Below are 13,815 nucleotides of genomic sequence, written 5' to 3' on the forward strand. Positions count from 1 at the left end.
TGCTGAATAGAGAGAAATATTCACTTCCCTCAATCTGCTGGCAATGCTCCTACTAATGCAGGCCAATAGGACTCATATTCAGTTTCTTGTCCACTGTAATCCCCAGGTCCTCTTCTGCAGAACTGCCTCTTAGCCAGTTGGTGCATTTTTTTGCCTCAGCTCTCTTGGTGGAATCCTGGCCTAGCTGGCAAGATCTGTGTAGCACAGGATGTACCAGACAATGTCTGTCACATTTCCATGCAGTAGCTAGGGCAGGACTTGGTTCATATTCTAGAGAGGTTGTATAGGATTTTCCAAAGAAAGTATATATAAATGTTATTGAAAATAATATAGCCATCTCCCTTTCTCTATAATATCTGATCTACAAAAGGTGCTAGAACTGAATGAAATGAAAATGAAGTGTGGCCTACCCTAACATATAAAATACACTTGTAAATTAGAGGAAAATTTGAAAAATGTGATGAAGGGAAAGGTTCATAAGTTAAAGCTATCAAGTCTAGCTTAATGTTCTGACTAGAACATTTACTATGATTCTCAATCAAAATGAGTACTTGTCATACCAACTCGAGTAACCCATGATACATACACTCTGGGCCCAATTCTACTCACATTGAAATGAATGTCAAAATTCCAGTGCACTTAAGTGGCAGCTAAACTGAGCCCCTTTTGAAGTAGAGTGTACTGCAATGAAGAAACAAATTCACCAAAAATGTATGCCTATTATAAACTTAATTTATGTATGGTAGAAAATACATGTTACAGCACATAACTGTCTTAACATTTTGGTTTTTAAATTAACTGTATTTGGCTAAAATAATTGTTAAATACTTGGATAGTAAACAGAAGTTAACTAATATTAAATAGATTTGAAGGGAGGTGACAATTGTGAGAAGGAAAATATCTATCTATATTTTTAGATAGCAATAGATAGCTGCATAGACAGATGAAATGTGCATTGACATATCATTGACACTGAGCATTTCAGTGCTGCTGTAGACTGCATGCAAGATAACTACACTTCTTTGAAAAAGTACACCATATTTCAGCTGTAAGCATATGATCATTTTATGTATGACCAAAAATTGGTCGGTTTCAGAGGAACAGCCGTGTTAGTCTGTATTCGCAAAAAGAAAAGGAGTACTTGTGGCACCTTAGAGACTAACCAATTTATTTGAGCATGAGCTTTCGTGAGCTACATCTGATGAAGTGAGCTGTAGCTCACGAAAGCTCATGCTCAAATAAATTGGTTAGTCTCTAAGGTGCCACAAGTACTCCTTTTCTTTTTGCAAAAATTGGTCATACTCCTAAGGCCTAGTGAGATATTTCACAGTTTGATTTCCATGTGCAACTATACTTTTCTCTCATGTAATATCACATGGTAATACACATAGCTGAATCATGCCATTTGCACCGTAACATGTAGCAAAAATCTCCTGTGTGTAAAGTTATTCACCTGTTTAAGTGTTTGCAGAGTCAGGGCTTACTATGAAAAAAGATCCAATATTTTTGAAATCTTAAATAATTTTCAAATAAAATGTTTATCCTTCCAGTGTCACAAAATGCACCTTCTTTCTGCAGTGTGCATAAAAAGAAAAAGTTTTGACAATAATAGTAGGGAAGAGACCATACTTCACTCATTAGCTTTGTAGTATTATAATAATACTTTACACTTGCAGACTCTTATCTCAGAAGCACATTGATTAACTCTCACAACACAACTCTGAGGAAAGCACAGAGGTCATTGTTAAGAAGTTACCATTTCTCACACTCTGGTATGTGAGCAGGCTTTCCCCCATCTAAGTACTGAGAAATACTATGCAATAACTTGTTTGCTGTGTTGTTGTAGCTGTGTCAGTCAAGGTGGGTAAGGTAATATCTTTTATTGGACCACCTGCTGTTGGTGAAAGAGACAAGCTTTTGAGCTTACATGGAGCTTGTCTTCTTCAGGTCTGTGTAAGTTCAAAAGCTTGTCTCTTTCACCAACAGAAGTTGGTCCAATAAAAGATATTACCTCATCACCTTGTCTCCCTAATATTCAATACTCTTTAGTTTTGACTTTTTAAATGGTGGTAATATGTGTAAATATTCTCCACTGTTTACAAATGGGAACACGAGGTCTGGAAATGTTAAGTCATTTGCACCAAGATTGCTAACTGTGTCGCTGGTAGAGATAGGAGAAAAAGTATTGTTTTCGCCAGATAATGTTAATACACACTGTGTAATATTTTTCTACTTTTAGATTGTAATTAAAATGTAAAGACTATTGTTGGGAAAGTCTACAAATATCTTTGACTTGAAGGGAATGTTTATAATAAATTATCATTTTAACTTAGAAAACAATGCTAGATTTTTACAATTCAGTTTTTTTTGTAAATTGAAATCACAATGAGAAAGATCTACCCTGATTTATGCTCCATGAAACTCAACTGACTACAACAGGGTGTAAACAAGGTAGAATTTGAACCCATATTAGCAAATACCAAGCTGCCCATTAAGTTCCATGGCCTCTTTATATCAGTGGAGAGGGCAGATTTCTCTAGACTATAAACATAAACATATTTTATAAACCTATGGAATGTTAAAAGCTAATCACAGAAGCAAACTAATAATAATCATAGTCTTCAATCCTGGAGACATGCACATGCTTAATTTTAAGCATGTGAACAGTTGAATTTACTTCAATGGGTCTAATTATATGCTTAAAGTTAAGCATGTGTGTAAGTATTCCCTGCACATGGGAATAAATATTGTATATTGGCAAGGTGTTCTGTCAGGTGTTATAACACATTTTCTTAACATTAGAGATTTTGGAGATGTTAAATAAAACTTCCAAATAGTCTAATTTAATTTAACAATTCTAATTTAAACACATTGCAAAACAGTCTCAGCCACACTATCAGAGGCTGGTTCACCTGCACATCTACCAATGTGATATATGCCATCATGTGCCAGCAATGCCCCTCTGCCATGTACATTGGCTAAACTGGACAGTCTCTACGTAAAAGAATAAATGGACACAAATCAGACGTCAAGAATTATAACATTCAAAAACCAGTTGGAGAACACTTCAATCTCTTTGGTCACTGGATTACAGACCTAAAAGTTGCAATTCTTCAACAAAAAAACTTCAAAAACAGACTCCAACCAGAGACTGCTGAATTGGAATTAATTTGCAAACTGGATACAATTAACTTAGGCTTGAATAGAGACTGGGAGTGGATGGGTCATTACACAAAGTAAAACTATTTCCCCATGTTTATTCAACCCCCCACTGTTCCTCACATGTTCTTGTCAACTGCTGGAAATGGCCTACCTTGATTATCACTACAAAAGGTCCCGCCCCCCACTCTCCTGCTGGTAATAGCTCACCTTAAGTGAACACTCTCTTTACAGTGTGTATGGTAACACCCATTGTTTCATGTTCTCTATGTATATAAATCTCCCCACTTGTATTTTCCACTGAATGCATCAGATGAAGTGAGCTGTAGCTCATGAAAGCTTATGCTCAAATAAATTTGTTAGTCTCTAAGGTGCCACAAGTACTGCTTTTCTTTTTGCAAATACAGACTAACACGGCTGCTACTCTGAAACCTGAAATCAGCCTATCTAGTAATTGCATGGATTTTTTTACTTAAGAAGATGTGTTTTTCATGGACATGTCTTTGTTGTATTGATTCAGGCCACAGGTGCAGATGCAGTAGGAATAATACTGTACATTAAATAATGTCAAATTGATATAAAAATGAGTATTTTGTAGTTTGAGTCATATTGTAATATTGTTTCCCAGAAAATTAAAAAAGAGTATTTTATTCATCATCAAATTCATACATGCTCTTTTAAATGTTTATCCAACATTTGACCTTCATGTTTTTTTTAATATTCTAGTATTGCTTAATTGTAGAATATTGTAATTCATTTTCACTGCTGAGTTGGTTATGATTATGGTTTAACCCTTGGAAGAATCTAGAATCCCTGTGTGAAATTGCACATAGGTTTTGCAAGACATGAAAGACCATATATTTCTTAAAAAGAGAAAGAGGCCTTCCTCAATACTGTACTCTTTCTGGAGTGAAAAACAAAGGGAAAAAGAAAATGATAATTGTTTTCTCTAAGGCTATTAACTAATGTGAAAGCAAATAGTCTGACTGAAAATCAGCTAACAGAAGGGGATTAGAGAGTAGATCTGAGAGTGGCTTGATTTCTGGCAGTGCTGTCTCTTCAGACAGTGATGAGATACAGGCAGAGAAGCCAGGAGCTCTCCAGATGGCTAGGGAAAGTGTTTGTCTTGGGTTACTGCAGGGCAGTCTGGACTCTTAAAGCAGGCAGCCTTGGGAAGGCATCATTAGGGAGCAAGTTACATGTCCACCCAGTAAAAGAGAGAGAAAGAAAGAAAGAGTAGGCAGACTGCCCAAGAGGGACTGTGCTTGCCTATTGTTAACATATACTTGACCCTCACTAACCTCCTCACGACACAGATGTCTCCTACCTCTATCACCTCCCACTGCTTTAAGCCCTCCCCCCCTGCACCTGGGTAGCAGAGCCAGGCCGGCTGCTTGCAGTATGCTGCTTGACTTTAGAGGTGGCTGTTAGCAGAGGGAGAGACACAGACACAGCGGAGTCTTTCTGCGGTCGGATCTGCACAGACGTTGCATGGAGCTTCTCTTTCAAGGCAGACACAAGGCAGTCCTGCAAATCTATGCATCGCCTTCTTAGAGAGAGACAGACAGAGACACCACCACTGACAGTAGCAGTTCCCTATACTCCAGATCACATTTGTCTGCAGCAGCAACAGAAGGGGACCTGGGCGTTCATTATCTACTTTGTTTTATTTGTGGTTCTTGCTCCTTTCCCCTGGACCCAGTCATCTCTCTCGCACTGCTCCCCCTTTGAAAAGCGGCTGGAGTTCCCTTTCGGCTCGTTTTGACTTTTTGTGGACGTGGATCAGCTGGACTGGAAGGGAAGCTGCATTGCACTGCACTGCATTCCCCGCTCCCACCCCCTCTGCCCTCCAGCAGCCTGGGCTGGCGGCTCTCCCCCAAGGAGGACGGGAACTTTTATTTTCAGCTCACAGCCTGTGGCGAATGGTGGGACTCTCCGGTCCTTTTCAGTGTAAGTACCGAGAAGGGGCGTGCAGCCCCGGGCCCGGATCACGGGGTGGGGGTAGGGAGTGGGACTCCCCGTTCTTTTCCTCTCCCATGTAGGACTCGTTTTAGGATCGGTCTAACTAAGGGGCTCTCGGCTGTAACTAATCCACTCGGAGCGACGCTGCAGGGTTAGAATTGCATGCACATACAAACCAACAGCCCCGCGCACAATTCTGCACTAATAACTCTTCAGAGTGCAGGCAAAAAACACCCAGTTTTGCAGGGAAATTAGCATTTCAAGCAAGTTTCATTGTCCCTTTCCGTGCCGTAGTGTTTGTCTCTTTTTAGAATCTGCTTTTTTCTTGCAAGATCACAGCGCTAGCCAGTGTGATCTGGAATGCCTGAAATATTTCGGGTCATTTCTCTCTCCCCCCCCCCCCCCGCCCCCCGTTACAATAGTAGGATTATGTAGTGTTGGCAATATCACTACTGGCTGTTTTGTAAGAAATATTTCAGGCAGCGCACACTGAACTGCCTTGCAAGCTTGAAAATATATCCGCTTCCTAAAACGATGCGGCAGCATTCTGTGTTGCATTTCTAAAGTTGCAACACAGTTTTACTCTGATAATCTTGAATCTGATTCAAAAGGTTTGATTCCAGTAATTCATTATTTAGCTTTCAAGCGGGGAGATCAAAGAATGCAGAACTCAGATCCGAATCTGTTAGATGAGCCTTTGACTTTTGGTGCGTTCGAGTCCCTTCGCTAGTGACAAAGTTTTAAGGGGTCCAAAACATGGTTTAGTCTGGAAAGGGCCTTGCAACCTTAACGGTGGCATCCCCGATGAGGCGACTCTATTATTATACGGTAATTGACAGTGAAATGTATGCATACAAACTGTACCTTCCTGTCATTCCGAATTTTATAAAGAAACAAAGGGGGATACAGTGATACATACTGAAATGTTTTCCATCAAAAAAGAGGATTACGTTACTTCTAAACTTGGAAGTTTCAACAAGGGGAGGGAGAAGATAAAGAGATTAAAACATCTTCATACGCCCCCACCAAAAAGTTCCTCCCTAGCTATTTTTAGTCCGGAGTCCCAGTCATTATCGCTGGATGAATCGATTTGCGGCAGCGGTGAACATCGCCAGATTAAATGGCGAAGAAGTATCAACATTCAGTGCTTTAGAATCATATGAAGAACACGAAGGGTTATTACTAGTGTTGAGCAACCCTGTCAAGGATCAGCATCATACCATCTTCTTGGCTGATGAAGGGTATGCTAAAATCCCAGAGATTGTCCATTTACATCTGCTGTCTGAATTGTATAGAATCATAAAATGTAGATATGGAAAAGACCTATTATTCTATCCAGTTCATCCTTCTCATGTAGGGCTAAAGATGCAGATTGTGTACATAAGTCATTTAAGTGTGGGGTTCTGGTAAAACAGTACAAAGTAACAAATCTTCCATAAAAAAACTAGCCAAGTTTCCTATTGTAAAAATAACAAAATTGAAAAGACTGTATTTGTTCTGGTTGTATACGGACTTTAAAGTTATGGCACATATTTAATAATATGTGTACATAATACACAGTGGTATACCTCTGCATATTACTCAATCTCCTATTAATATCTTAAGAGTAAAGACACAATGTGATGCAAAAAATCACTACTAGTTTGGCATGATCTACATATTTGGGTGAAGCTAGGTATATACTCCTAAAAGTAATCTACCTGAAAAAACTGTATCTTCTGCAAAAATATTTAAAATGAAGATGGCTTACGAAATATTAGGCTACAGGCGTACCCTTGACTAACCAAGAGGATGTTTTCTGAGTCTTGGAATGTAGTACAAGGGGTTTGCTCCAGCAAAAATTCATGTACTTAATGTAACTCTGACCCCTTTAACTTTTAACATCCCTTCCCCTAATTAATCTGTTCAGGCCCCAGACTTAAATGGCTGTCCACAGCTGCTGCAAATTGATTTATCCACTGATGGTGGTCTGAGCTGCTGGCCAAAGTAGGATATATTTTTTTTCCATTTTTGGACTAACTTCAATCTGTTTTGACTTTTTTCAAACTTATTTTAACACCTGCACAAATTTTGAAGGAATTTTAAAAAATCTTTTCTTTTCATATATAGCTAGAAACATTATTATTGTATTTGTAAAAAAAATGTTAGAGTTTGAGGTTAATGTCGTTTTCTGAATACTTCTGTATGCAGGAATAATCCGCTTCTCCTTCAGGTCCACATCCTGACAGAATGCAGTGGAAAGTTTAAATAAGTGGTTTTGTTATGATTAATAAAAACAGTTTGAGACAAGAAGTTTATCCTAACCTAGCTGAGAGACATTTTTAGACTTTTGTAGCTTTTAATTCTATTATCCCGATCTTCTGACCTGGCTTGGCATTAACAGTTTTAGTGAATCTGGATAACAGAGTAATGTTGAAACTGGTTTCTAATGGTTGTTAAAGCTGATGCTTGACCTTTTCAGTGGAAGTCTGAAAACTCATTCAGTCTGTTCCGGGCTGATTTCCTTAGGAAATCCAATATGATCGGGGAATTTCCTTGAGCTTGAGTGACTATTAAAGTTCAGCTGCCTTGTTTATATGTTCTGTTTTTAGCACCAGGTATTTCTGGGGTTCCCACTTAAAAAAGACTATGAAAAATTATCTGAAAATGGCTTACAGTATAAACATCCTATTGTATAATAAGCTACATTATTTATATGACCTATCTTGCAGTCTCACTATTAAGCCTTTTAATTAGGCAGCTATCTTATTTGATTATTGAGAACTTTTCTGATCAGCTTATCAGGTTTGAGCCTGTAATGTAATCATTGTTACTCTGGTTCATGCATCAGGTTTTTTTCCTCATCACAATATAAAGTTCAATTATACAATGGACAAGTAAAAAAAAAATTCAGTATCTGGCAAGCTGAAACCAGACAAGGAGTATTTAAAACAGCAGTGCTCCTTATGGAGCTTAGCTTTAATGCTTGCAATAATACCTAACACTACTTTGTTTCTAAACTATTAGAATGGTCTAATAGACAAGAAACATTCTGTTTGTAATGGAATGCAGACAGCAGTGTTAGGTCACTGTATGCTGGCAACTGCTACACAAGTTGTTTTTCTTCAAAGGCTTCAAGCTTTTAAATACTTTCCAGAATCTTTTTAAAGCAAAACATTGCTTTCTGCCATTTTTGACCACTTTAATGTTGACTCAAATTTTTGCCAAAGTCATCGCACTGTGTCTCATCTGTATATACTTAGCTCTGTGTATGCCTGTGCGTACATGGAGTTTGATGCTAAAAGTATTGTTTATGGGGGGGAAGCTCCACCTGGAGTGCTGGTCAGTCAATGGCTAGTCAGCTCCACACATTCTTCCCTGTCAAATCCTGTTTCTCACTTCTCTGAACTGAACTTCAGCTGACAGGCATTGAATGCAAAGCCTGCTTCGCTGAGGTTCTATGCAGATTGCACAGCTCCTCATAGCCAGGCACTTTGGAAAAACAGGCATCTGCAGTATCTGTAGTGGGGATGAGGGGGGAGGCAGTTACAATTGTCATTTTCACCTTTCAAATCCACTGGCTACAGTCCATTACTGTTAAATCTTTAGCTAACTTAAAAAAGATATTAGTAGGTTGCTTTGGGAGATTGGGGGGGGCGTCACAATTTTATTTTATTTTTTAAAAGCTTTTTCTTTGTTTTGTAGGAACTTAAGGCTTCTTGATCTCTGCATACAGTTTATCAACTGAAATAACACATGTACTTGCTGTTGTGTAAAGATTATTCTCATGGTTTGGTTAAAGGCATGTAGAGGGAATTCCTTTTAAATCTGGCTCATTCAAAAACTTGTAGATGTATAGTTAGCAATGTCCTATATGTTTCCCATAGCCTTTAATTAGTAACTAGCTAGCTAAAGATATTTGTAAGAGTTTAAACAAGCACTAGCACTGAAAACAGTATCAGTATTAAAAAGTGTAAACTAATTTTTAAAAGAACAGCCTTTGAAATTTCTTATCTTCTTTTATATGCACAAATCTGATAAAATGAATGGTTTAGGGAGATTAAATGTTCAACCAACACTATATAAATTTCAAAACTAAACTTTAACATAATCCTTCTTGCACTGTTTACATTAAATGTTACAGTTTAAAGACATGTTTTAAAACTATAACTATTCCGCTCTTGTTTACTTGATACTGGCTTAGTCTAGCTTAATATATGGAAGCATAAAGCCCTCAGAAAAAAAGCTCTCATGATTTTGCATGTTAAACAAAATGACCAGCAGGTGTAAAACCAAATGAAAAATTAAATAAGAGTTATCCTTAAAGAGAGGAACTTGATTTCAAAACAAAATGATTAATCTAAAAGACATTGACTTACATCTTCATTTTTTTCTACCATTGATATAAAAGTTTCCAAATAGTGTTTAGAGAACAGTGGACATGTTATTAAAGTAAACATTAGTTCAGTATAATGGAGGTAATTGTAAGTGATAAGAGCAGAGCAGGTTATCTGTGTGTTGTTTAAACAGAAGGAGCTACTTTGCACCATTTCCAGTAGCCATCTGTATAAGAGAAGGGTTTGCACCTGTCTATCCACACTAATTATAGATTAGGGGCAAAGAAATGAAATTCGAGTAGGCTTTCTGCTAATGAAATCCATAGTGATTTTATTATAAATGTGGTTTAGGTACAGAGGGTGATGGCTGGGTTGTGAGTAAAATAAATTGCTATATGTCTGTAATGTACTTGTAGTTGTGAAGCAGAATACTGCTGCATTAACAAAGGTACTGAATAAAGATGCAACACTCCATTTATATTCTAGGCTTCAGTTACGGGTTTAGCTCAATTTAGTAGAAATATTCATTTTAATCACAGGGTTTGAGTATATATTATATATATATATATATATATATAATGTATATTAGGACAGACTTTACATTTAATTCTCATTTCATTGCATTGGCATAGAGAAGATCCTCTGACTGAACAATATGAGAAAAATTCATGTTTAATTTTAAATAGGTACATACATAGCATGTCAAAATTGCTTTTTCTTTAATTTGGTTTCATATATGTGCTAAAATAAAGTGAAAGGAGTGAGAAATGCATTCTGCAGTAAAAGGTCACATGAATTTCTACCACATCTGTTTATAGTAATTATGAACATAATTAACATAAGAATTACAAGTGAAGTAATGACAAGCTGAGCAATGAGATATTATGCCATAATGGTCATATGTTGGAATTCTCACATTATAGCATGCTAGAATTCACATATTCAATGCAAAAAAGAAAATGTTAGATTTTTATCTATTTTAATGCTTCAAAACTTATCTGCTGGGGGCAGATGGACTTTATGCTTTATGGGAAGGTAACCCATTATTTAGAAACAGTCAGTTGAAATTAAGATTTTTAGCCTCCAGCTTGGACTTTGAGACAGCTGTGATTATGGAACGCTGCTTCTGTTATACATTTGTATTCTGATCATATTTCCATAATTTTTTTTATTTTTAACTGAGAGTGTTTTCGCAGCAAATTATTTGCTTTAGAAAGGATCCTGGATTTTTATCACTAGAGTATTGTGCCTCTCTTATAGTAAAACACTTTGCCAGAAATGTCAGTGTATATCTGAAGCATATATAGTAACTCTGGAAAATACGGGTTTGACAGATCTTAATTTAGTTCATAGCATAGTATTGCAGGGAACCTCCCCCCCTAAAATTTCTAGAATAAATAGAGCATCCCCTGTTTTTAGATAATATTTTGGGAGAACATCAGTGGGAAGAAAGTGCAGTGATACCTTCCGTGTTGAGTTAATTAAATTAACTTCCACTTAAATTGCACAGAATACATCATTAACTGCAAAAAAGCCATGCTTCAAATGTATTGACTAACTTTTATTTTAATAGGACTTGTTTAATTACTTCTAACACATAACTGACAACTATAGAAGATGCAGAAAGGTGGTTCTTTTTGAGACTAGAAAACAAACTGTCTAAAGAATCAGGTGTTAAATTAGATATGTAAAATTCACAGATTATCTTAAGAGTCAAATGCCCTTTATATTAGGAAAATTTGCCAAATCACTGTCTTTCTAGGACTAACTATATAGTTGCAGCGGTTTATGAAGAATAAAAAAAATTTACCTTGTGCTATGTCTCAGCGATACCAAGAGGTTTTCACATTATTGGATTAGTGGAGGATTTGTGACAGACCCCTTTTTATCTGACATTCATTGCAATGACACAATTTTCACACACACATCCTTCCCCACCATCTAAGGTCTGCTTTCACTTTGTATTACGTGAAAAATTCCCTTTATTTATTTTTCTTGTGGAAAAACTCTATTTTGGCCTGGTGATTTTGGAAGGGGTGCGTCACAAACCAATGCCTGCCTCTCTCCACTGTGTGTGCTGCCATTGTCCTGATCTCAACCTTCACTTTGCTGCTCCACAGACATTCAAGAGAAGCAAACTTCCTTAAAAATAAATTAATGTTACCAGAGAGAGAACTGTTTTACTTTTAGATTTCAGTGAGAAGAGTAGCCCAACAACCTGCTCTTGGTACACTGATTCTGCTGGCCCCTTCCATTTGTAGCTCCTACAGTCTTCCCTTCCAATACCTAACCATAGCCTGTTGGATTCATCCAATCAGCTTTTTAAAAATTAAAATGAACAGTGGATGTATATCTTTAAAGAAACCAACCTGTTTGCTATAGGACGTGGTCTAGTTCACCACTTTCCTGTGCTGAGTTGTAGCCACATAACAGTGCATAGCTACTATGTCTGGTGTGGGCACTCTCTGCACTATTAGGTACTCCCCAAACTGGGAACCCTAAAAACAAATAAATAAAAGCATTCAAGGGCCACACAGGTGCCTTAGCTTTTCTCGTACTTGCATGGTAGGACCAGAGAGAAAGAGAACTTCCAGCAGTTACAAATGAACTCTCAGAAATCACAGGGCAAGCTGCTTTCTTTGGTGGAGAGCTCCCACTTTGGGTTAGTGAGATGAGCGCGCTCTATATAGACCTGTGTAGGGAAAGCACTTTGGTCTGCTGGGCAGGTTCTGGGCTGCCTCAGGCTGGGGTTCAGTAGCCCAGGCAGGAGATCCTCAGGCCAGGCTGAAGTAGGGCTGTCAGAGGGAGGGAGAGACTTTGAACCTGCCCCCGCTTTCAAAATGAGGGAGCCCCTTATCCCAGGGCTACCCGCCTTCCCTCTCCAAATGAGTGGGAGAGGGGGGAATCTACCCCCACCCAAAAGAAAAGTGAGGCCTGACCTCTCTGGGCTGGGCCTTCAGGGGAGGGCTCTCGCATTGTCAACCAGGAGGCCTGTGGCCCAGGCAGCTGCCACTCTGATGCTGGCTGGGGTGGCGGAGTCGCTCCTGTGCGGGGCGCTGGGCGTGGGGGCCCCCCCAGGAGGAGTCGCTCCCCTGTGGGTGTCGCTCCCCCCCCTGTGGGTGTCGCTCTCCCCCCCCAGTGGTGGCGGCGGCGGTGGCTTTCCCTGCCTCCAGCTGGGCCGCGCTGTTACCGTAATCACCCGGCCGCACGCTGCCTGGCTCTCGCTCGCACACACAAGCGTGCCCCCCCCCGACAAGCCTTTTACCTCCGATAAGCGGCGATGTGTGTTTAGTGGATACAAAGCCATGGCCGGTGCCCTCCCCCGCCAGAAGGTAATCTCCAGGCGCGGGGGGGGGGGGCAGCCCCCCTCCCCATCTCTCTAAACGATGCCGAAGTCGATAGGAGCCCGGCGAAGTGAAGATGTAACCTCTTATCTTCTCCTCGTAGCTGGCGGAGAATTTGCCCGGCGAGGGAAGGGATCTGCCTTTTGTTGTGCGGGGTTAGGAGGCGGCGGTCCTGGCCCGGGCGCTCTCGCCCAGCACCTCCGCTGTTCGGCCCGGACTCGCGAAGGTGAGATGAGCCCCCGTCTCTCTCCGTGCGGGTTGCCTTTGGCCCCGGCTGGCCGGGCTGCGGGTGGACAATAGACCGTGTCTCGCCTAGACTTTAAAACCATTCGATGGGGGCGGCAAATAAGCAGCACAACGACTTGATTAGCTATTTTATTAGGTGAGAATGGGTCGACATTAAAATAGGCTCTCTTTAGGGAGAGAGCTGCTGGGGCTTTTGATTGATTTTGTGGGACTGCTGCCGTGTTTTATCTCCCACTTACTCACCCCCCTCGCGCCCTTGGTAGGCTGGAAAGGAGAGCAGAGTTTCTGTAAGTGCACAGGTTTCAGAGTAGCAGCCGTGTTAGTCTGTATTCGCAAAAAGAAAAGGAGTACTTGTGGCACCTTAGAGACTAACCAGTTTATTTGAGCATGAGCTTTCGTGAGCTAAGTGCGCAGTGATTTTTTTTTGGGTGGGGACGCGCCCACTCCACCAAAACAACAAATAACATCCCAAGGAGAGGGGCTGGGGGGTGTTAAATCAGACATATGAGATTTTTGTTTGTACTTCAAGTGTGGCTTTCTTGGGAGGGAGAGGGATAGATAATTGTTACCATCCGCATTTTTAATAGGAAACACTAATTTTGTAATATTTTTTTCAACCGTCCAAATTGTTTTATTGGAGACTTCTCAACTTGGAGCGTGCTAAATATGAATGCCATTCCTCTTAGAGAAATTTCTTATATTTAGAAGTTTGATAGTTTTGGTTTACTTAAGAGAATTCTCCATCAGTTTAAAATTACCTGATGTAGGCATGAATGCAACTTTCTCTT

At 39.6% G+C, this 13,815-nt stretch overlaps 1 protein-coding gene and 1 long non-coding RNA gene across 8 annotated transcripts in view; one reads left to right on the plus strand and one right to left on the minus strand.

The window, feature by feature from the left end:
* LOC142070973 (uncharacterized) overlaps positions 1–12,789 on the minus strand; it is a 164,698-nt gene extending 151,909 nt beyond the window's left edge. The window contains exon 1 of the long non-coding RNA XR_012666922.1: positions 12,703–12,789. This is a non-coding gene — a long non-coding RNA (uncharacterized LOC142070973). The remainder of the gene's footprint in view (positions 1–12,702) is intronic.
* Positions 4,229–13,815, plus strand: part of RUNX1T1 (RUNX1 partner transcriptional co-repressor 1) — a 145,914-nt gene continuing 136,327 nt past the window's right edge. For 3 of the 7 annotated variants that reach the window (XM_048841202.2, XM_048841200.2, XM_075125058.1), the window contains exon 1: positions 12,885–13,007. Coding sequence is in view for 1 of the 7 variants with exons in the window: in XM_048841208.2 (XP_048697165.1) it covers positions 5,082–5,109 (28 nt within the window). In the remaining 6 variants the exon portion in view is untranslated. The other 4 variants (XM_048841203.2, XM_048841208.2, XM_048841204.2 and 1 more) reach the window with 3 other exon arrangements.

The sequence above is a fragment of the Caretta caretta genome, chromosome 2, assembly GCF_965140235.1.
Source record: "Caretta caretta isolate rCarCar2 chromosome 2, rCarCar1.hap1, whole genome shotgun sequence".
NCBI lineage: Eukaryota > Metazoa > Chordata > Testudines > Cheloniidae > Caretta > Caretta caretta.